Raw genomic sequence first — 19,456 nt, forward strand, 5'->3', positions numbered from 1 at the left:
TCCGCCGCCCTTCCCTCTCCTCCCCATGCCTTGGCCAGCTTGCGGGGCGTGCCCACCCCCGCCCCCCCGCCCCCTCGCCCCTTGGCCAGCTTCTTCAGCATGTCTGCCAGCTCATCGCAGTCGGCCCCGCCCCGCCCCGCCACGCGCCCCGCAAAACACACACGCCCCCCCCCCTCTCCCCCGTTCTTCTCCCTCCCCCCACCTTGGCCAGCTTCTTCAGCATGTCCGCCAGCTCATCGCAGTCAGCCACGCCACGCCACGCCACGCCAAAACACACACGCCCCCCTCCCCTCCCCCCTTCTCCCCCCCCCCCACCTTGGCCAGCTTCTTCAGCATGTCCGCCAGCTCGTCGCAGTCTCCCATCAGCTCCCAGTAGCTGCCCTCGTAGCAGCCGTGTGCGCGCCGGCCCCCGCGGTGCCAGCCCTGGAAGAACTCGCCGGGCGTCACGCTGGCCTCCACCTCGCGGCCCACAGCGGACACGAAGGCCTGGCGCGGCAGGGGGAGTGTGTGGGTGTGTGTGGGAGTGTGTGGGAGTAGGTGGAGGGAGCAGAGGGCGCAGGGAGCAGAGGGTGCAGGGTGCTGAGAGGGAGTGTGGAGGGATAGCGCAAGGGAGCGGGTGTGTGGGTGCTGGCAGGATAACGCCAATGAGTGTGTGTGTGTGTGTGTGTGTGTGTGTGTGTGTGTGTGTGTGTGTGTGTGTGTGTGTGTGTGTGTGTGTGTGTGTGTGTGTGTGTTGTGTAGGCGTGTATGTGTGTAAGACCCGAGCCCCCCGTGGAGATGCAGCTCGCGAGACCACCGCTGTCCACCGAATGAGGGGGCACGCGTGTCAACGTGCACACGTGCGTGTGGGGGCGTAGGGCGCCCAGGCACCCCCTCAGGGCCGTCACGCGTGCCGCGCAGCCCCGGGCGCTGACAGAAGCCATACCACGAGCTGCTAGTAACTAATGCAGCCGCACCGGTCCCTGTAACGCAGTACACCCGACCCCATGCCGCAGCTGCCGCAGCTGCCGCATGTCCAGCGCCCCGCGGGGCAGCTCCCTGCCTGGCCCTTTGCTCCGCTCCTCCCTCATTCTTTTTGCTCTGCTCCTGCGCCTGCTCCTCCTCTCCTCCTGCTTTTGCTGCTGTTCCTGCTCCTCCTCCCGCCGCTGCTGCTGCTACTGCTTCCCCCGCCACCACTGCGTGCTCCCGCGGCCTCTGCCACTGCCGCTGCCACGGCTACCTACACATGCCGCCGCCGCCGTGCGCTCCCCCCTCACCAATCATCGCCACCCCAACCCCCACGAATCGCAGGGCTCGGGCACATGAACCCCAACTCCCACCCCCACCCCCAACCCCAACCCCACCTTCACCCCCAACCCCACCCCAAAACACCCGCCACACGCGCCCGCACCTGCGTGTGCTCCCAAACCACATTGGGCTCCAGGATCATCATGAGGGTAGGCACGCCCATGTTGACATCAGGCCGGATGAGGGACTTCCAAGACCGGCCCGACCCGCCGCCGCCATCGCCACCCGCAGCGCCAGCGGCGCCGCCGGCGCCGCCGCCTCCACGCGCGCTGCTGCTGCCGCGGCGCTGCCGCGACGGCGAGCTGCGATGGCCCGGGACCTGTGCCCGACTGACGCGCTCGCGCTGCGGCGCCTGCGGTTGATCGGGTGGGTGTTGGGATGGGGTTAGTTCAATATAAGCCCCAAATAAACCATTGGGATGGGGGCCCAGGCGGCTGGGTCGAGGGGCAGAAGACGGCACGCGTGCACCTTCAAACAGGTGTGTGGTCGGCGGAGTCCCGTCGCTGCGTGCGGACGGTTGCCAGGTGGTTGGTGCAAAGGGGAGCGGGGGGGGGGGGCGGGGCTGCCCCTTTGCCGGGCGCTGTGGTCCTCTGGTTCCGGTACCGCGCAACGCAGTTCCGATGACCGTTGAAGCGGCCCCCACCAGTACATTCTAGTAAAGCATCCTGATATGGCGCGTGGCCCGGCGCGGGAGGCAGGCGAAGCAAATGCACAGTGCGACACGCCTGGCGCAAGCGGACCTGGTGGGGCGTCGGGTTGTTGAGCCGCGTCCGCGCCTTATCCTGCAGGGTCTGCTGCAAAGACTCCTGCCCATAGTGTTTCCCCTTTTCAAGTGTCATGGCGCGTCCTCGCGGGGCGCAGAGGCTCGCTAGCCCCGACCTCGCCTTATGCAAGCATGTAAATCTGCAGCATTTATGCTTGAAACATTCATGTTTTGGCTTCGAAAGCGGATAAGCGAGCAGGTTTGTTCATTTTCTCTCCGTCGCCAGTGGCGCGGCGTTTATACAGTTTAAGATGTACTCATTAGTTTGAATAGCATACGATAGCAAGTAGCGAAGGAAAAAGAGGTAAGTGCAGGATTTCTCGAGTTCGGCTTCGAAGGGCCAGTCCAGCAGGTTTTCAGCAGGGACTACGCCGCTCGTAATACTGTACTGGTGAGAATGTAGCAGCAGGAAGCAAGTATAAATGATTGTGCCAACTGAGGCAAGCCAGTAAGTTGACGGGCACGCCGCACGAAGTATCGAAAGCCCCCACTGGCCGTGCACTGGCCCCCAGCCTTGCCCTGGCTGCCCCAACGTAGGCCAGCTGCAAGGCCCCGCCCTGTAGCCATTGTAATACTCCCAGTACATCCCGTTAACGGCCGTCCACTTCTAATATCTGCGGCTACCAGGACCGCCGCAACCGAGACGCCGAATCAGGCAGATTTCGGCCAGACCTTCCGGCGCATATGCACGCTGGAGCTTGTGCCATTGCCAAAATTTATTGCTCATGTTGCTTCTCTCACAACGTCCCACATCATTGATGCTGCGGCCCTGAAAGCCCGAAAACCTGAGTTGCTGCCGGTCCACAACACCGTTTAATCGTCGTTACAACAAGCTAAAAATTTCCATAACTATATATACTTCTTCACTATCATTAGAACCGCTGCCTGCTGAAAGGCATCGTCCATATAACTTTTACAGTCACGCGGAGCGCCAGAAAAGCCGCCTCAGGCTGTGGCTAGTAGCAGTGACCATATAAGTGGCATATCACTGTCTTACGTGTGTGGTCTGAGACTTCACTCGGCTGGGCATGTCCATGGACAGCGCTCACGCCGCCGATGTGGTGCCTGCAAAGCTTACGCTTCAGACAACTCGACTCGTAAGGTTGTTATCTGCTGTGGATACCTTCCCGCGAGGTATGGTAATACCAGGCATGGGCCTCCTACCTCTCAGGGCAGGTTTGCTGAGGGAGTGAGTGCTGCAACGGGTTTGCGACAAGGCGGTGAACAATACGCTTGCATCAAGCTCGATGCGCTTAGCCCCCGGGACGATGGCGTGCTTGCGAGCGGCAGCTGGCCAGGGGCCCCTCATAACCGCACATAACCGTCGCCACAATGCCGTCCGCTTTTGCACATTATCCACGCAAGTTTCGGGCCACGCCTACGAAACGCTGAAGCAATTGCTGCATTTGTGGTCTGGCCTGAGTTACAGTCTCCGCGGGGTGCGCCTGCCCTTCTAGGCCAACCGCCCCTGGCCACCCCTTCCCTTCCCTGCCACTTGCGTGTGTCCCTTGCTCCCCCCCCTTGCCCGCCCCCCTTCATCTCCCCCACCCCCACACACACATACACGCGGACCCAAACTCTTCTCGTTTGCTCTACTGCCACAGAAGCAAAGACACACGCATCCCTCCACACATCCTTCCGCACAGGCGGCGTCTACAGCGGCTACTACGCCCTGCAAGCAGCCCTGCGCTATGAGCACCACTGGGCCCAGCTGCTGCAGCTGCAGGCGGAGCCTGCTACAGCCACCGCCGCCGCGGATGCTACTGCCGTGCTGAGCGCGCCTCCCTCGCTCGCGCCGCCCGCGGCCGACCCCTCGCCGCGTCACCACGCTCTGCATCAGCTTCAGGGCGGTGGCGGTGGCGGTGGCGGCGGCGGTGGCGGCGGCGGCGGCGGCGGCGGTGGCAGCCCGGCGTGTGCGGTCCCGCCCCGTGACATGCTGCCCCCCATGGACGTGGCGTTTGCGTGGTAGGTAGCCCGGAGCAGGGCGGCGTGTGTGTATGTGTGTAAGTGCATATTTGTACACGTGTATGTGTGTGCGCGCGCTTGATTTTACAGCGATTCGTGGAAACAGTCCCCCGTCATCCAATCACACAAGCCACACACCTCCCCCGCCCTCCAAAAACACGCACACACGCGCCACGCACACCCCCCTCAGGTGGGTGCACCGGCAGGACCCGGCGATGTACCTACGTGGGCTGGCGGCGGCGGGGTGCGGGCGGGCTGCGGCCACTGGGTTCAGCGGCGTGCAGGTAAGGAGAGGGGGAGAAAGAGAGGTTGGGAGGGAGCCAGGGTGGTAGATAACAGGCCAACTAAATTGAACCCAATGCAAAAGAGGGGAGGCAATTTACTCCAATGCCAAGTTAAACAAGACACAGCGGGAGGGATGAGGGGAGGAGGGTGGCGGAGCTGCAGCATAGGGGCTGGGGAGATGAGTGTGGGTTGGAGGGTGCGGGAGGGGTGGGTGGATGGGGACTGGCAGGGCCGGTAGGTGCAGGGGCACGGGTTGAGTGTAGGACGCCAGCGCGGCGTGGCGGGTAGGGGAAAGGTGGCGGCAGATCGGCAAGATGGGCATCCACAGTGCCCTTGCATTCCTCCGGCCGCCGTTCAACTGCTCACCACCTGCCCATTCCTCCGCCTCCTTCTCCACCCGCCTACCCCCATACCCACCCACCTGCCCGCCTGGCTCCCGACCTGCACGCCCTGCGGCACAGGCGCTGGGCTTCGGCCCCTCCCGGCAGGAGGAGTGGGCGGCCTGGGCGGCTGTGGGCCGCGGTCCGGTGTGGCCGCCGCCGCCGCCCGGCAGCGACTTTGACCTCACACAGCGCATGACGTCAGCGCCGCCCGCCTTTGCAGTGACGCTGGTGAGAGGCAGGGCGGGGAGGCAGGGGGCAGGGGCCAGGGGGCAGGGGTCGGGGGTGCGGGGGCACTGCTTGGATGTGGCATCCTCGTCAGCCCCACTGCCCGACCGCACACGGCCCACCACACCACAACCCCAACACCAACCACTCTAACCTTCCATCCCGCCGGTCCCCCAAACCTTCTCACCAAAAGCCTGGCCGGGCCCACTCATTAACACGCCTGCCCCTCACCCCTGTTGCCCCCTACCCCACTGTTTCCTTACGGGATTGGTTCAACGTTAACCCCTTACCCCACCCACCCCATCCTCATCCCCTGGCTCCAGGCCGAGTCCATGCAGCGCTACGCGGGGCTGCTGCACTCGTGGCTGCGGCCGCAGTACCTGGACCCGGCCTTCCTGCAGCGGGCACGAGTCAGGTGGCGAGGGGAGCGGGGAGGGGTGAGGGGAGGGGTGTAGATACCAGCCCAAGCCAAAGGGCAGGGGCGGAAGGGGAGGGAGCGGAGGGGAGTAAAAGGGAAACCAAGGGAGGGCTGGGGGGCTGCATTCATGATTCAGAAAATGGTAGACGGTAGATCATCTTGTTGAACATCAAGCGTTACGTGGGGCGAAACCAAGGGAGGGCTGGGGGGGGAGGGAAGGGGGAGCGGTAGGCGGGAGCCCCGTGGTGTCGTGCGCATTCCCAACCTCCCGCATGTGCGGTACACAAGGTTGACTCTCATACAAACACACGCAAAAATAGAACGGCACCAACAAACGCAAACACACACAGACACACACAAACTTAAAGAAACGGGACCGATGGTTCCCTTCCCAGATGCACGCCCTGGCCCCTCATACTTGTGATTTCATCACTCCGTTCCCTCCATCATGAACAGCTTCGCCCCATCCCCATCTCCACCCACACTCCCACACTCCCACACTCCCACACTCCCACACTCCCACACTCCCACATTCCCAAACACAGGTACGCTCGCTTCCTGGCCCTTCACGCCGCCCACCCCGAGCAGCCGCTGCTGGTGCCCGCAGCCGACATTGCGCTGATGTGGCACACGCACCTTGCCTTCGCCGGCAGCTATGCCGCCGCCTGTGAGAGCCTGTTTGGGCACCTGTACGGCGGCAGCGGCGGCGGAGGTGGAGGCGGAGGCGGAGGCGGAGGCGGAGGCGGAGGCGGAGGCGGTGGGGGTGGGGATGAAGGCGCTGGTAAAGGTGGAGGTGGAGGTGGAGGCGGCAGCAAAGGAGGCGATGGCGAGGGCCTCTCAGCTGCGAGCTCCGCAGGTGGCGAGGACGAGCAAGAGGCGGCCGCCGAAGGCGAGGGGGGGAAAGAGGGGGAGGAGGCCCTGAGGCAGGGGGTCCTGAGGCAGGGGCAGGCAGGGCCGCCGGGCAAGGTGGGCGAGGCGGAGGCGGAGCGGCGGCGGCGTGTTGTGCTGTGGCGGCCTGGGTATGTGGAGGCGGAGCGGGCGGAGCTGGTGGCGGGCTATCGGGCTACTGCGGCGCTGTATGAGCAGACGTACGGCGAGTGAGTGTGGCGGCTGGGGGGGGGGGGGTAAGGGGCTGGGGGGGAGGGCGCGGGTAAGGGGCGGAGGGGGGGGGGAGGAGGAAGGGGAGGGGAGGGGAGGGGCTGGGGGGCTCAGGGGCTGGGGTTTGGGAGTTGTGGGGCCTCCCGGTGGGCCCTGGAGGAGCTTGTTACGCACATGCATCCGGGTAACTGCAATAATGTTGCAACAACGAACACTACACTAACACACACACACACACACACACACACACACACACACACACACACACACACACACACACACACACACACGCACGCACACACACACCACCCACAAAACACACACACACAACACACAAAACACAAAACACACACGCACAGGCCGTACGACGACCCCGATACCAGCTGGCTGCCGCTGGGGCTGGCCTACCCGCTGGCGGCGCCCAAGAGCCCGCTGAGGCCGCTGCTGCGGCTCTTCGACGACGTGCCGTCGCGGTGAGGGCGCGGCCTTTCGCCTGCCGCGGTGCTGCAGGGACGGCGGGAAGGGTGGTCTCAGCACGCGTACCCTAACCACCTGGGGGGGATGTGGCCGGCCGGTCGTTGGTTGTCAGTGGTTCGTCGCCAGCCACATTCCATCCTATGGCCTCGCCTCATAGCCGTCTCAGATCGCCCGATCATACATTACGTCTACCAACCAACCACCCAACCGCAACGCGCAGGCTTGAAGACCTGTCCCGGCGCAAGGCCGCGGACGCCGCCCGCTCGTGCGGCGCTGCGGCGCTGTCCTTCGCGCCGGGGGCGGTGCCGCGAGCGGGCGCACACGCGCTGTTCGCGGCGTGGGTGGCGGCGCGGGCGCTGGGGCGGGAGGTGCTGGCGGCGCCGCTGTGCGCGTGCCTGCCGGGCGGCGGGGCGGTGGAGGATGCGCGCATTGCCAAGTGGGTGCCCGGCGATGGCGGGGGGGGAGGGCGGGGAAGGTGGGGAAGGCGGGAAGGGGGGCAGGGGGAGCTGTGCATGCAAGGCGGGAGGGGAGGGGGACTCCTACGCACGGGTAGCGCAGAGAAGGCAAGGGGCTGTATGAACGTGACACAGTTCAAGCAGCACGCGTGTGCGTCCTCCATACCCCTGCCCCTCCAGCCGCCTATTGCGCGAAGCATGGCTGTGCGTCACTGCTCGCCCCTGCAACCCCCTCCATGGGTTCTGATTTGGCTACGGCTACTTTTGGGATGGATATAAACTACCCATCCCCATCCCCTCCTCCCCTTCCTGCTCCTCCTCCTCCTCCACCTCCTCCACCTCCCGCCCCTCCTCCTGCAGGGCCGCCGCCACCGCACTGGTGGGCCTGGGCTTCTTCCTGGACCTACCCGCCTGGGGCGGGCACCCCTTCCTGGCAGGTGGGCGGGGGGGGGTAATTTTGAACCAATCCCGAAAGGAAACAGTCGCGCTGCAAGGAGAAACTGCAGCCGCATATGCGAGCTGTGGTACATCACCATAGGTCGTCGGGCGGGCTTGGGCAGCGTAGCGGCAGGGGGCAGGGGGGCGGGGGCGCAGGGGAGAAGGGGGGGGCTGAAGCCTACTGGTAAGGGGGAGGTAATCTAATCCAAGAAACCAAGACCCGGTCAAGGGGGCAGCAGCGGCGCTGATTATGCGGCTGGGGGCGAGCGAGGGGTTGAGGGGGCGCGAGGAAACATACATGCGCGGCGGCCAGGAGCTGCACAGCGCGTACGGCGGTTCTCGGGTGGATGTGCATGGCAAGTTCATTGCACAGGCGCCTGCAACACAATGGCCTGTCCCACCCTTTACAATCCTGGATTCTTTTGGATGCCCTTCCTTTTCCGCAGCCATTCGCCAGCGCAAGGGGCTTTGGGACGACGTAAAGGCGGCGGACGCGGCAACGGCGGCGGCGGCGGCGGCCACAGCCTCCAGCAGTCCGACTGGCACGGGTGACACGGGCGCAAGCCGCCGGAGCTGTGGCGGCGGCGGCGGCGGCGGTGCAGCAACAGGGCCATGCACTCCGCGATCTGGGGCGAAGGGAGCGAGCAGTGTCGCTGAGGGGAGCGCGGCAGCGGAGAGGGCAAAGCGGAGGAGTGAGTCGTGCGCATGCGCGTGGGAAGGGAAGGGCGAAAGGAGAGGGCGCCCGCGCGCGCCTGTGGTTCATTCCCTACGGGAGCAGCACGCATACGCAAACACGCGCCACACCTTTTGTGCTCTTACCTACACGCATGCCTTGCCTTACCGCATCACTCGCAACGTCATCGCTGCCCCGACCTCAACCTTTCAGGCGCGGCTGGCGGCGGCGGCGGAGCCGCCACACCCGACGGCGACGATACCCATTCCATCGCCGGCGGTGGCGGCATTGGCGGCGGCGGCATTGGCGGCGGCGGGCTGATTGGTCGCTCGCCGTCGCTGACTTCGCGGGGGACGTCGGCGCTGGTGGCGGCGGCGGGCGGCGGGCGGGCGGCGCTGTGCTTCAGTGCTGACGGGCTGGTGGTAGTGCGGGGGCCGTTGGCGCCCACCTTCCGGATCTACGACGCAGACCACTTTGTGAGTGGGGGATTGTATATACCAGCCCAAACTAAACCAAACCCAATGCAATAGAGTGAGTGGGGGAGTGGGGAGGGAGGCAGTGGGGAGGAAGTGGGGAGGAAGTGTGTTGGGGGGAGGGTGGAAGTGTGCCGGGCGGGTGTACGGTGTGCGTCGCCGACGCTGCCATTCGCGTGCCATTCCCTCCCCCCTGCCCAACTCCCCCCGACATGTGGTCTCCCCCTTCTCCATGAACGGCTACCCACCCCATCCCCCTTAACCAACCCCCAGACCCATCTCCCAAGTAGTCCCACCCCGAACGCCCCCACCGCACCCAACCCAACCTCAGGCCGCGGCCGATGAGCCAACCCCTCAAACCCCCTTCCCAACTCCAGTAACCCAACTCCACTCCACCAACCCTATTCCACCAACCCAACTCCACTAACCCAGCTCCACTAACCCAACTCCACTAACCCACTTCCCCGCCCCCCGTTACCCGCGGATCTCCAGGTCGCCGCCTATGAGCTCAACTATGAGATGCTGGGGGTGGGGGCGGCGCTGGTGGCGGCGGGCGTGGCGGGCCCCCGCGGCCGGGCGCCCTACACCGTGCGTGGGCTGGGCGCGCGGCTGGCGCGGCCCCGCTTTGTGGACGGCCTCACACGCGCCTTCGACCAGCAGTGGGCGGCTGCGACCAGCAGCAACGGCGGGTGGGTCACGGGGGCGGCTCGGGTTGCGGCGTGGGGGCGTGTGGGTGTGAGAAGGCAGGCGACGCGCGTGTGTGTGTGTGTGTGTGTGTGTGTGTGTGTGTGTGTGTGTGTGTGTGTGTGTGTGTGTGTGTGTGTGTGTGTGTGTGTGTGTGTGTGTGTGTGTGTGTGTGTGTGTGTGTGTGTGTGTGTGTGTGTGTGTGTGTGTGTGTGTCCTGGTAGTGTCTCTGCATTCAGCTCTTAGATAGGCGCAGGTGGCTCTTTCATGGCGCGTGGGCGTGCTCAGTCATAGGATCAATCATGTGCTCAAGTCAGATGCAACTGCCCCCGCGCTTTTGATTTCGTCATTGTCATTGCCGCGCGCGGTCACGCACCGGGCAGGTCGGTGTGGTCCCGGATCGAGGCCCAGCGAGCCAAGTCAGCCAGGAAGGCGGGTAGCCGGGGTCCGAGCAGCGGCGGCGGTATGGAAGCCAAGGGTGTTCAGGCCCTGGCGGCGGCTGCCGGTGGCGGCGGCGGCGGCGGCGGCGTGCGGGGAGCTGACTACTACAATGCGGGGACCTTCATACCCACGGTAGGTGCGCGTGGTTTTCCCCGTGCTTTGTCGCTGCTTTACCGTACATGGCGTGATCGGTTCTGGGGGGTAAGCTAGCGCTTGACAGGGCAGCGGCGGGCAAGGGCTGACAGGTGGTGGGACTCGGGATTCGGGACGCGTGTCGTTTGCGTCGTCCCCGCACGCAGCCACGGGCGCCGCCCGTGTACCGGAATCCAACTGCTGAGTCATCGGCGCATAGTCAACCAGACCCTTACCGTCACCTACCTTGTCCGCCACTCACCCCCAACACATGAACCCCCCCCACCACCACCACTCTCCTCCCTCAGATCAACATTCACGTGGACGACGACGACGGCGGCGGCGGCGGCAGCGATGAGGCCCTGAAGCTGGCAGAGATTCTGGTGGAGGCACAAGTCCAGTGACCCCAATGGCAGCTTGCTTGCAGGGGCGTAGCAGCAAAGAATTGAGTCGTGTCATTGATCGTGTTGGCCTTTTGGGCGCCTTGTATGTTCTTTACAAAACGTGATCATATGCGTCATGTAGGGGAGGCAACCTCCCCTGGCATGCATACATTTGAATGATGGCATTTAAGGAATGAGGACAAGGCCCGCGGCCTCTGACCGGGGCTACTCGTACCGTTACACGCATGCACAGCTGAACTCTTCATTTTTAGATGTAGTTTTGTGGTCTGGCAAGCCACCTTTCGTGGCGTGTGGGTGTGCATGATGGGACAGTGTTAAGGCAGGTTGGTGAAGTCCTGTAGGGTGCAGCCGAATCTCAGACCCCAGCAGATGGCAAACAGTTTGCAATGGCGGCAGGGCAGGAGTGCGGTGGCTGGTCGGACGCCGTGTCATGTATTGTGCGTGTATGGACGTGCCGCAAAGGCAGCGTACTAACGCCGTACGCGGATCGTAAAGCGCGTTGTGGCTTGTTAAATGCTGAAGCCCACTCCACCCATCACACCGGTCGCAATGGACACTCCAGCAGTTATCGTCACGCTCTCACCGCGCGTGCCTCCTGCTGCGCCCCACCTCTTATTCCAATACCCCTTTCCTTCTTCCTCCTCCAGTCCTCCTTCCACCCACCTGGGATCCCATCGCGACCAGCTGCCTGTCACATCCTTGCACAGCCCTGCACAGGCACAGACCCAGACACAGGCAGCGTCAAGCCGCCCACGTCTGCCCACCTGCACGTTTGCCGTCGCGCGCATGAGCAGGGCCGCTTCAACCGTCAGGCTTAGTCAATCGGCACCAGAGCGGCGCAGACAAGTAGTAATATCTTGAACACCATGATCGAGTCGCGAGCTCGCGGCACGCAATCAAGTCCCAAAGGGTGCGATGCAGCTCTGCCGAGATGCTTTGCTTCTGACCTTCCCTTTATATAAAGTTTTACGTGCCACTTTCCATCAAGCCAGTTGCGACACATCTATATGCTCCTGAAATACATTTGAATTGCACCCGTCAGAAGGCCGTAGGAGCTCCCAGGATCTCCTTGAGCGTGAAATATATCTTTGCGGTATCCGTTGGCGATAATGCGACAGCTTGCTGCTCGCGCTGGGCCCAGCGGCACTGCTGCGCGTCCCGGGGCAGTTTGCATCCCCCGGCATACCCTGCCCTCTCGTGGCCTCTCGCTCCAGGTCAGTGGTCTCTTGCCAGTGTCTTCCTTGTGCTGCAGACAAGAGTCATGCGTTTGGGCTCGGGATACAAGGCTCCCAGGCTTGCGAAGTGAACCCGCGGGACCTTGGCACACGCGCCATCTGGTCGCCCTCCTTGCGTGCCCGCGCAGTGTGCCAGCGCTCCCAACCCCCCTGCTGCAGCAGATGCTGCCACACCTAGCACCGGCTTGCATTCAAGCCATAGCCACGATGGCTACAGCGGCAATATTGGAAATAATGGCGGCAGCGGCTGCAGCGGTGGCAGCGGCGGCAGCGGCGGCAGCGGCGGCAGCGGCGGCAGCGGCGGCAGCGGTGGCAGCGGCGGCCCATCCCCCGATGATGGCAAGCCCCGTGGCTCTCTCGACTTCAGGAGCCTTGCGATTTGCCTGGGTCCGTGCGTAGTTGGCCTGGGTCTGTGCGTAGTTGGCTTGGGGATTGGCGGCGGCATTGAGCGGGGCCTGACCGGCATCGGCAAGGATAGCAAGGATTCCCTCAAGGCGGCATCCGCCGCATTCGGGTCAACGGCGGCGAGCACGCTGTGCCCAACGCCCCCGACCAAGGGGGGGGTTGACGCACTCTTCTTATGTCTTTTCGTTGGCCCTGGTCGTGGCGTCCATCGGCTCAGTGGGCGTGTGGGCATTTGCCACCCGCAACAGGCGGAACTGAATGGAGCACAGAGCTGTTGTGCTCAGACTTGCCGCCAGCGAAAGTGAGGGTGTATGACCATTTTCTAATCAAATCGACGTGTGTGTGAGAGAGAGAGGTTCGTACACAGGTGGATGATGCACGGCCTGATTGGCCGTGTTCATTGCAAGACATGCACGTGTGCATAAGTTGGTCCTGCATGCATGCATGCATGCATGCCCATGCAACAAAGTGGCTGATGGTTTTGAAATTTAAGTCACATGCCTTAGGGCACATGTGCAGTGGCGATGTCATGGCTACCGGTGTGGCCTAGTGTGTGTGTGTGTGTGTGTGTGTGTGTGTGTGTGTGTGTGTGTGTGTGTGTGTGTGTGTGTGTGTGTGTGTGTGTGTGGGGGGGGGGGGGGTTGTGTGGGTGTGGGTGTGTGTGTATATATGTGTGTGTGTGTGTGTGAGTGCGTGTGTGCGTGTGTGTGTTCGTTTGCAGTGTGCACGCACGGACAACGGTGATGATGACATGTGGAGGTGCTCTCCAGACAGCAGCAGTGTGCATAACTCCATGCATGGATGCAAACTTGTGGGCCATGCAGCAGGGCGTTGCAGACGGCGGCATTGAGCGGGACCTGACCGCATTGGCAAGGACTCCCTCAAGGCGGCGTCCGCCACGTTCGGGTCAACGGCGGCGAGCACTCTGCGCCCAACGCCCCCGACCAAGGGAGGGTCGACACACTCTTCTTACGTCTTTTCGTTGGCCCTGGTCGTGTCGTCCATCGGCTCCATTGGCTCAGTGGGCGTGTGGCCAGGGCCGACTGGGCCGATGGACGACACGACCAGGGCCAACGAAAAGACATAAGAAGAGTGCGTACCAAGCCCACCGCCGCCCCAACATCAGCCCCAACATCATCCCGCTTCCCAGATGACTGATGCGGGGTAAGCGGGATGATGTTGGGAATGATGTTGGGGCGGACGCCGCCTTGAGGGAGTCCTTGCGAATGCCGGTCAGGCCCCGCTCAATTCCGCCGCTGATGCGTATGGAGCCTATCCCTAAGCCCATCGCGCACAGCTAGCCCCAGAAGGGTCGCAAGGCTCCTGAACCCGAGAGAGCCAAGTAGGTATACAGGCCGTGGAACGCAGAGCTGCTGTTGCACTCAGACTTGCCGCCAGCAAGAGTGAGGGTGTGTGTTTAACATTTAACAATCCAAAGCACGGTGCGAGTCTGGCGCCGCCACCTAGAGCTCGCCCTCATGCACCTGCCACGTCCCGTGGAGCTGGAACGCGGCGACGCGCTCAGCGCCGCCGCAGCGCTACTCCTGCCGGCGGAGGACCCGGACACAGCCACCGTCGGCACTGGCGGTGCCGATGGCGCAGCCGGCGACGTCGTCGCCGGCCGCTGGGTCGCGCTCCCCGCGAAAGATGACTGATGCGGGGTAAGCGGGATAACATTGGGAATGATGTTGGCGACGTCGTTGCCGCCACGCACTGGGTCATACATGCTCTCCGCTACCTAGGGCGTTGCTTGTGGAGATCGCCGCCATGTATGGCGGCTACGCCGGGCGCGGCAGCACCGGCGGCGGCGCCAGCCGCCGTCGGGCTGGACCCCGCCGCCGCCGCGAGCCTACCTCCTGCTAGACGCCGTGCTTACCTAGGCGGCGGCGATCGCGGCGGTCGTCGGTTATCTGATGCAGCCGCTGGTGGCAGGGCTGGAGCGGCGGCGGGGCGTGCTGCTGGGCGCGCTCACCACCACCAGCCACCGCCTCCCAGACTGCCGACAGCGGTCACCACATACAGCACTGATTTGCTGGACCTGCGGCCAAAGCAGTGGGCCGGCGGCGCGGCGGCGGTGGCCGCAGCCGCCGCCACGGCAGCGGCGCCGCCTCCGGCAGCGGGGCTGTCAGTGTGGCTGAGCGGCTGGCTGACAAGGAGTCATCGCGACACGCGCTGCAGCTGCTGCTGCTGCTGCAGTGTCTGGCCATGAGCGGCTTGCCTGCTCCATAGCACGCTGATTGAGAACGGTGAGAAGCTTGCGGTGGTGGCTCTACGCAGGCTGGAGGCCGGCCGTTTTTGTCTGAACCTAGACATTGTCCTGAAAACAAGATACGACCCCTGGGCTGGAGGTGGGGAGGGCGGCGGTGGTGGCACTAGGAGCGGCTGGAAAGGGCCGCCACCGAAGAGGGTCCAGGATTATAAATGCTCGCAATCCTGTGCACTTGGGGTTCGGGATCACTCCGTAATCCACTTGCCTTGCCTGCCTCTGCCCAAAGCCCACCGCCCCAACATCATCCCGCTTACTCATCAGTCATCACTCCTCATACTCTTCACTCACTCATAACACCCATCACGCCGTGCAGGCGCACCTACCAGCGCGACACGGCGGCTGCGGCTGCGGCGGCGGCTGCGGCGGCGGCGGCGGCGGCGGCGCTGCTGTCGCGGCTGGTCGCGGAGGCGGGGCAGGGGAGCAGCGCGCGTTGGAATACGAGGTGGATGGGTAGGGGGCCGGTCGGGATGGGTACGTATGGGTATGCCGGCGCTGGAAGCGTTGCGGCTGCAGCTGCCGTTGACACACGTGCTATGCGCACCGGACGGACACGGCGGCCTGCAAGTCGCGTTAAAGCCGCGGTGCATGCACACTCGCGGACATGCATGCGTGTGGCACAAGCGCGAGCAAGCAGCTCGGCGTGGGGGCGGCGGCAGCAGGTGTGCCGGTTGCGTCTTCATGTGGCGCCACACAGCTGCCCCGTCGCTCGCGCACATCAGCACACACGCACGCACGTGCGCACTCGTGGTGCGGGGCGGGTGTGCGTCCCCAGCGCAGGTGGCGACCCACGGCCCCTGTCCTGTAGCTGATGCTTTCCGTCGCTGCTTGTCTTCTTGCTGCTAATCTTCCTCTTGACTTGATGTGTGTTTGTCAACCCAACCGCTCTTCCTCCAAACTGTCTGCAATCCTATCCCAGACGCTGCCTGCTGGCCACGTGTACGGCCGGCTCCTAGGTAGGGGACGGCCGGCCCACCGACTGCTGGACCTGCCGCCGCAGTTCAGGGCAGCAGGTGAGCCCTACACGGTAAAAAGAAACACGCGCTAGCAGGAAACGACACAGGGCAATCGAGCGCGAGTTGCATGAGGTGACGGATTCAACAAAGGGGCCACCGGAGCATGAAAGGCTGTGCCAGCGGAGCCGCTGTGAAGAGGAGGAGCCGGGTGCGGCCGCGACTGCACGGTCCGACCCCCCCTCCCCCTAACGCTTCATCTTCCGCAAGATGGTCTACCGTCTACCCCTTCCTTAACTAATCATGATTGTAACCCCCTCTGCCTCGCTTGCCTCGTATCGCCGCAGGCGTGATGACCACGCACCGTCCTGCAGTCGCAGCCACCCGTCGCCGCCTCCGGCCTTTTCGCCACCCACCTGCTGCGCACATCCGTCTTCGCCGACGCCGCCGCTGCGCTGCACCAGAGCGTGTCGGCGGCAGATGCGGGCGGCGATAAGGGCAGCAAGGCCCAGGGCAAGGCAGAGCAGGCGGCGGCGGCGGGCGCGGGTGCACGGGGCAGCTACCGCCGGCTGCTGAGTGCGGCGCGGCACGGGCGGGCGGTGCGGGCGGTGCGCCGCAGGCGGAGGGAGCGGCGCTGCGGCTTCATCTGCGGCTGCTGGGGCTTCAGGTGCGCAGCTAGCGTGGACTCTACCTAGCATACGCGCGCACATACGCAGTATGTCTCCTGTAGCTTGTGTCTGCATTGTTGTACGTTTACTGGCACGCGCTTGCTCTGCAATATGACCCTGCGCAGGCGCGCCTGGGCCTGCCTGCAGGCGGCGCGCCAATGCAGCCCGCCGTGCTGCTGGACGATAAGGCCCAGGCCGCCGCCGCCGCCGCCACCGTTAGCCACGCCGGCGGCGCCGCCGCCTCTGCCGCCAGCGCGCCCGCCAAGGCGGCGGCTGTGGCCGCTGTCGACGTGCGGACCGCGCCGCGCACGCCAACAAGTGGCAGTTGGCGTGGAAGGCCGTGTTTGATGTGGACAGCTGGCACGACCTGGCGGCGGCGCGCGGCGCCGCCGCGTGCGGCAGCACCGCCGGCGAGGGCGAGGTGCTGGCGGCAACGGCGGTGTGCCACGCGGCGGCGGCGTGCGGCGGCGGCACTGACGCGCCTGGCTTCGGCGCGTCCGTCGTCCGACTCGGCTTCGCTCGACCAGGTAGCGCGGTGGCTGCGTGCCTGTGCGACTGGCGGCGCCGCCGCCGGGGTTAGCGGCAACGGTTACGGCGGCCGCGGCGCGCAGCGCCGGCAGCCCGGTGGTGGCTGCGCGGCCGCCGGACGCGGCGGCGGAGCGGCGTATGTATGGAGGCTGTGATGGGGGCGCTGGGTGGCTGGGCGTGGAGGGCGCGAGGGCTTAACGTTGAGCCAATCCCGTAAGGAAACAGTCGCGTGGCAAGGAGAAGTGCAGCTGCAAAAGCGCGTCGTTGTACATCGAGGGCGCGCGGCGGCGAGGCAGTGGTGGGCGCGGGGAGCGCGCTGGCGGCGGGCGCGGGTGGTGGGGAGGTAGCGGGTGTTGCGGGGGCCGCACTGGATGATGATATGAGTGTGGCATTAGTATAGCCCTGTTCGCACTTTGTTTCCGTGGTAAGTCCTGGACGCACATCTCGGCGGGGCCAGGGGCAGGCTCTGTGTAGCCAGGGGCGGGCGGGTATACAAGTCTGCAAGCAAACGGCTGTGACATCGAGTCAGCAGCCGGGTACGTGAACACGGAGAGTATGAGAGGTGAAGAGTAAGGCGGCCAGTGCAAATTGGCCGCTAGGTGGCTGGGCGCGCGCCTCACTGCAAGCAGCAGCACGTGTGCTGCTGAGGAGGGTACCGGTAATTGCATCAGAGCGAAATAGTGAATGCTCGCTGAGTGGGGTGGCCCAAGTAGTGCATCGGGCAGCTGCAGGTGGCCTCCTCGGCGGCTTCCAGGCGTTTGCCCTCATCTATTGATATCGGCGATGCTTTAGGATACGATACTGACCATGCAGCAGGCACATGCATGGATTGGGTGCGTGCGGGCGCAGCAGCCAGCAGACGCATGCATGAGTGCATGTGTGATCCATGCTATGCATACAGTACACCACGGCTGCAGAAGTGTGGACACGGGTGCTTGCATCGTGGCGGGCGGCAAGTCCCGTTCGTTGTGCTCGACTGCGGATGCGCGTGGAGCACGTGGCAGCAGGGGTGCCTGTTTTGCCCGCGGCGCCGCCGCCACGCCCCCACATGCGCGTCCCGCCGCTCCCGCCCTTACCGCGCCCTTACATATCATGTCGTCCAATAGCTATAGGGCTCAGAGCCTCACGCCCAGTCCTTCGTCACCACCTGCTTACAAACACAAGGATGCATAATCGCCGACACCCCGACACACACTGCTGGGCGTGAGGGTACTTGAGGGTGCGAGCGAGGGTGCAGCACTTCTGAGCAGCCACCCCGTAGCCACGCACCCCCGCCCGGCGTGCTGTACCCCATCCATCCATCGCCACAACATCCACCCCCGCTATCTCCCCGCCCGCCACCGCTGCGCCGCTGCGTCTTTAAGCATTGGGCCCTGCTGACCAACTGCCTACACGCCTTGCCGCTCGGCAAGCAAAATCACTCATGCTGCCCAATCAGGCTAAAGTGCTAAACCCTCGGGACGTCCGTGAAGCCACCTACCTCCCCTGGTTCGCAAGGTAACCAGCAGCCGGAGCCGGATGGAGCACGGAGCCCCGTTCTGTGGCTTAAGTGCTTAACCCGTGCCCGGCGCAGCCTGACTTGGAACCTGACAGGATGAACAAGCGAGAATCATTTGGGCAAGCGGCCGATCCGCGCCAGCCTGCTGTGGTAGCTGCGGTCCATTCAGGTCCGGCGGTATGTTGAGGCTCGCCACATTCCACCAGTCACTGCCTGACGTAAGCTTGAGTGCCAGTACAGCTAGCGGTCCATCAACGGTTTTTAGCAGCGCGCGTAGTCAAGAGGCCGGCCCTGGCCGGCCCTGTCAGCAGGAGTTGCTGCCGTGAGCATTACGATGCCCGTTTAGAGTTTCCGCCTCTACGCACGTCATAATGCTCCAGCAACTAATGGAACCGGGACACAGAAGCTTACGACTCGCAGGATTTCATAGGAACAGCCCTACCGTGTGTTCGCTAGGGCTAAAGTCGCCGACTGTGAGCGCTCAGCTCGCATTCTTGTGTACGCTGTGAAACGCTAACTGATTTATACTTACACAGCTATATTACCCAAGGCAAATGGCAAAGACCGTCAGGCGACAGCCCGGACAGCCAACCGCCCAGTCGAGAGTGCGAAACGCGCTCCCTTCAGGTCTTCCCGCCCGCATCTTGGGGTATTGCGCTGGTTGGTGCAAGTCCGGGTGATAGACCTAAGTCAACGCAATGCATTGAAGCGGTACGGCTATGGGCAGGAGTTTGTAACCAGCGATGAAACAGCCCTCGCTCGCTCGACTTGCCTGGACTGCCTACACACACCCATGTCCAGCTTGAATGCCTACTGTGCATGAGCGATTATATGCCCGAACACCTACGGAGGCCTCGTCGTCTCCATTTGGCATTTCTTTCGCTGGTGTTAATGTGCAGGTCATTGCCCGAAGAGTTTGATTAATTCTGCATTTATTTGGTCTAGCAGCTTTGAAGAGAGGCGAGGGGGGCGGGAGGCAAATGGCGCGCCTCCCCTCCGGGCTTGACGCTCGACGGACGCGCGCCGAGTGGAGCCCGGACGCGGTCAAGCGTCTCATTTTGCTTCACGTCCAATGTGGAAACAGAGTAAGGGCAGTTGTCCAGGAGCTGTCGCCGGAAGGCCGAAATGATGCTTCTGACCTTGGGTTCTACTTCACCTGCTATGCAGTGGACCGAAATTTCTAAGCGACTGAAAGATGATCGTTCAGGTACAGCAGAGAATGGACGTAGCCACTGCCAGGTCTGCTGTGCATGCTTTTCGTAGTATGCGGCGTGCAAAACTGCTTTTAGAGTTATTGAAGCA

At 63.9% G+C, this 19,456-nt stretch overlaps 3 protein-coding genes across 5 annotated transcripts in view; 2 read left to right on the top strand and 1 right to left on the bottom strand.

The window, feature by feature from the left end:
* CHLRE_05g243801v5 (uncharacterized protein) overlaps nucleotides 1-2,465 on the bottom strand; it is a 19,946-nt gene extending 17,481 nt beyond the window's left edge. For 2 of the 3 annotated variants that reach the window (XM_043062465.1, XM_043062464.1), the window contains exons 1-3: nucleotides 2,028-2,465; nucleotides 1,391-1,639; nucleotides 316-486 (exon numbers count right to left, since the gene is read on the bottom strand). In XM_043062465.1, the coding sequence (XP_042924681.1) occupies nucleotides 316-486; nucleotides 1,391-1,639; nucleotides 2,028-2,126 (519 nt within the window). In that variant the 5' untranslated portion in view covers nucleotides 2,127-2,465. Of the gene's footprint in view, nucleotides 1-202; nucleotides 233-315; nucleotides 487-1,390; nucleotides 1,640-2,027 lie in introns of all 3 variants that reach the window. The other variant, XM_043062463.1, reaches the window with a different exon arrangement.
* Nucleotides 2,466-2,655: 190 nt separating this feature from the next.
* On the top strand, nucleotides 2,656-11,127 carry CHLRE_05g243802v5 (uncharacterized protein). Its single transcript, XM_043062466.1, has 14 exons — nucleotides 2,656-3,184; nucleotides 3,697-4,015; nucleotides 4,206-4,299; nucleotides 4,762-4,911; nucleotides 5,232-5,323; nucleotides 5,872-6,423; nucleotides 6,784-6,897; nucleotides 7,122-7,337; nucleotides 7,717-7,793; nucleotides 8,241-8,486; nucleotides 8,681-8,943; nucleotides 9,433-9,629; nucleotides 10,008-10,197; nucleotides 10,506-11,127. Exons 1-14 carry the CDS (start codon nucleotides 3,079-3,081, stop codon nucleotides 10,599-10,601), a joined length of 2,712 nt encoding a protein of 903 aa, XP_042924684.1. The 5' UTR covers nucleotides 2,656-3,078; the 3' UTR covers nucleotides 10,602-11,127.
* A 2,398-nt stretch (nucleotides 11,128-13,525) lies between these two features.
* CHLRE_05g243803v5 (uncharacterized protein) lies at nucleotides 13,526-15,827 on the top strand. The gene is made up of 4 exons (XM_043062467.1): nucleotides 13,526-13,874; nucleotides 14,824-14,952; nucleotides 15,427-15,520; nucleotides 15,808-15,827. The coding sequence occupies exons 1-3, from the start codon at nucleotides 13,720-13,722 to the stop codon at nucleotides 15,461-15,463; spliced, it is 321 nt and encodes a 106-aa protein (XP_042924685.1). The 5' UTR covers nucleotides 13,526-13,719; the 3' UTR covers nucleotides 15,464-15,520; nucleotides 15,808-15,827.
* Nucleotides 15,828-19,456: the final 3,629 nt, after the last annotated feature.

The sequence above is a fragment of the Chlamydomonas reinhardtii genome, chromosome 5 (genome assembly GCF_000002595.2).
Source record: "Chlamydomonas reinhardtii strain CC-503 cw92 mt+ chromosome 5, whole genome shotgun sequence".
NCBI classification, from domain to species: domain Eukaryota; kingdom Viridiplantae; phylum Chlorophyta; class Chlorophyceae; order Chlamydomonadales; family Chlamydomonadaceae; genus Chlamydomonas; species Chlamydomonas reinhardtii.

Coding starts and splice junctions, on each gene's coding strand:
- CHLRE_05g243802v5 (XM_043062466.1), top strand. CDS start 3,079: ATGTCCATGGACAGCGCTCACGCCGCCGATGTGGTGCCTGCAAAGCTT. Junction 4,912..5,231: donor CCGCCTTTGCAGTGACGCTG/GTGAGAGGCAGG, acceptor CCCTGGCTCCAG/GCCGAGTCCATGCAGCGCTA. Junction 6,898..7,121: donor TTCGACGACGTGCCGTCGCG/GTGAGGGCGCGG, acceptor CGCAACGCGCAG/GCTTGAAGACCTGTCCCGGC.
- CHLRE_05g243803v5 (XM_043062467.1), top strand. CDS start 13,720: ATGCACCTGCCACGTCCCGTGGAGCTGGAACGCGGCGACGCGCTCAGC. Junction 13,875..14,823: donor GTCGCCGGCCGCTGGGTCGC/GCTCCCCGCGAA, acceptor CACGCCGTGCAG/GCGCACCTACCAGCGCGACA. Junction 14,953..15,426: donor AGCGCGCGTTGGAATACGAG/GTGGATGGGTAG, acceptor ATCCTATCCCAG/ACGCTGCCTGCTGGCCACGT.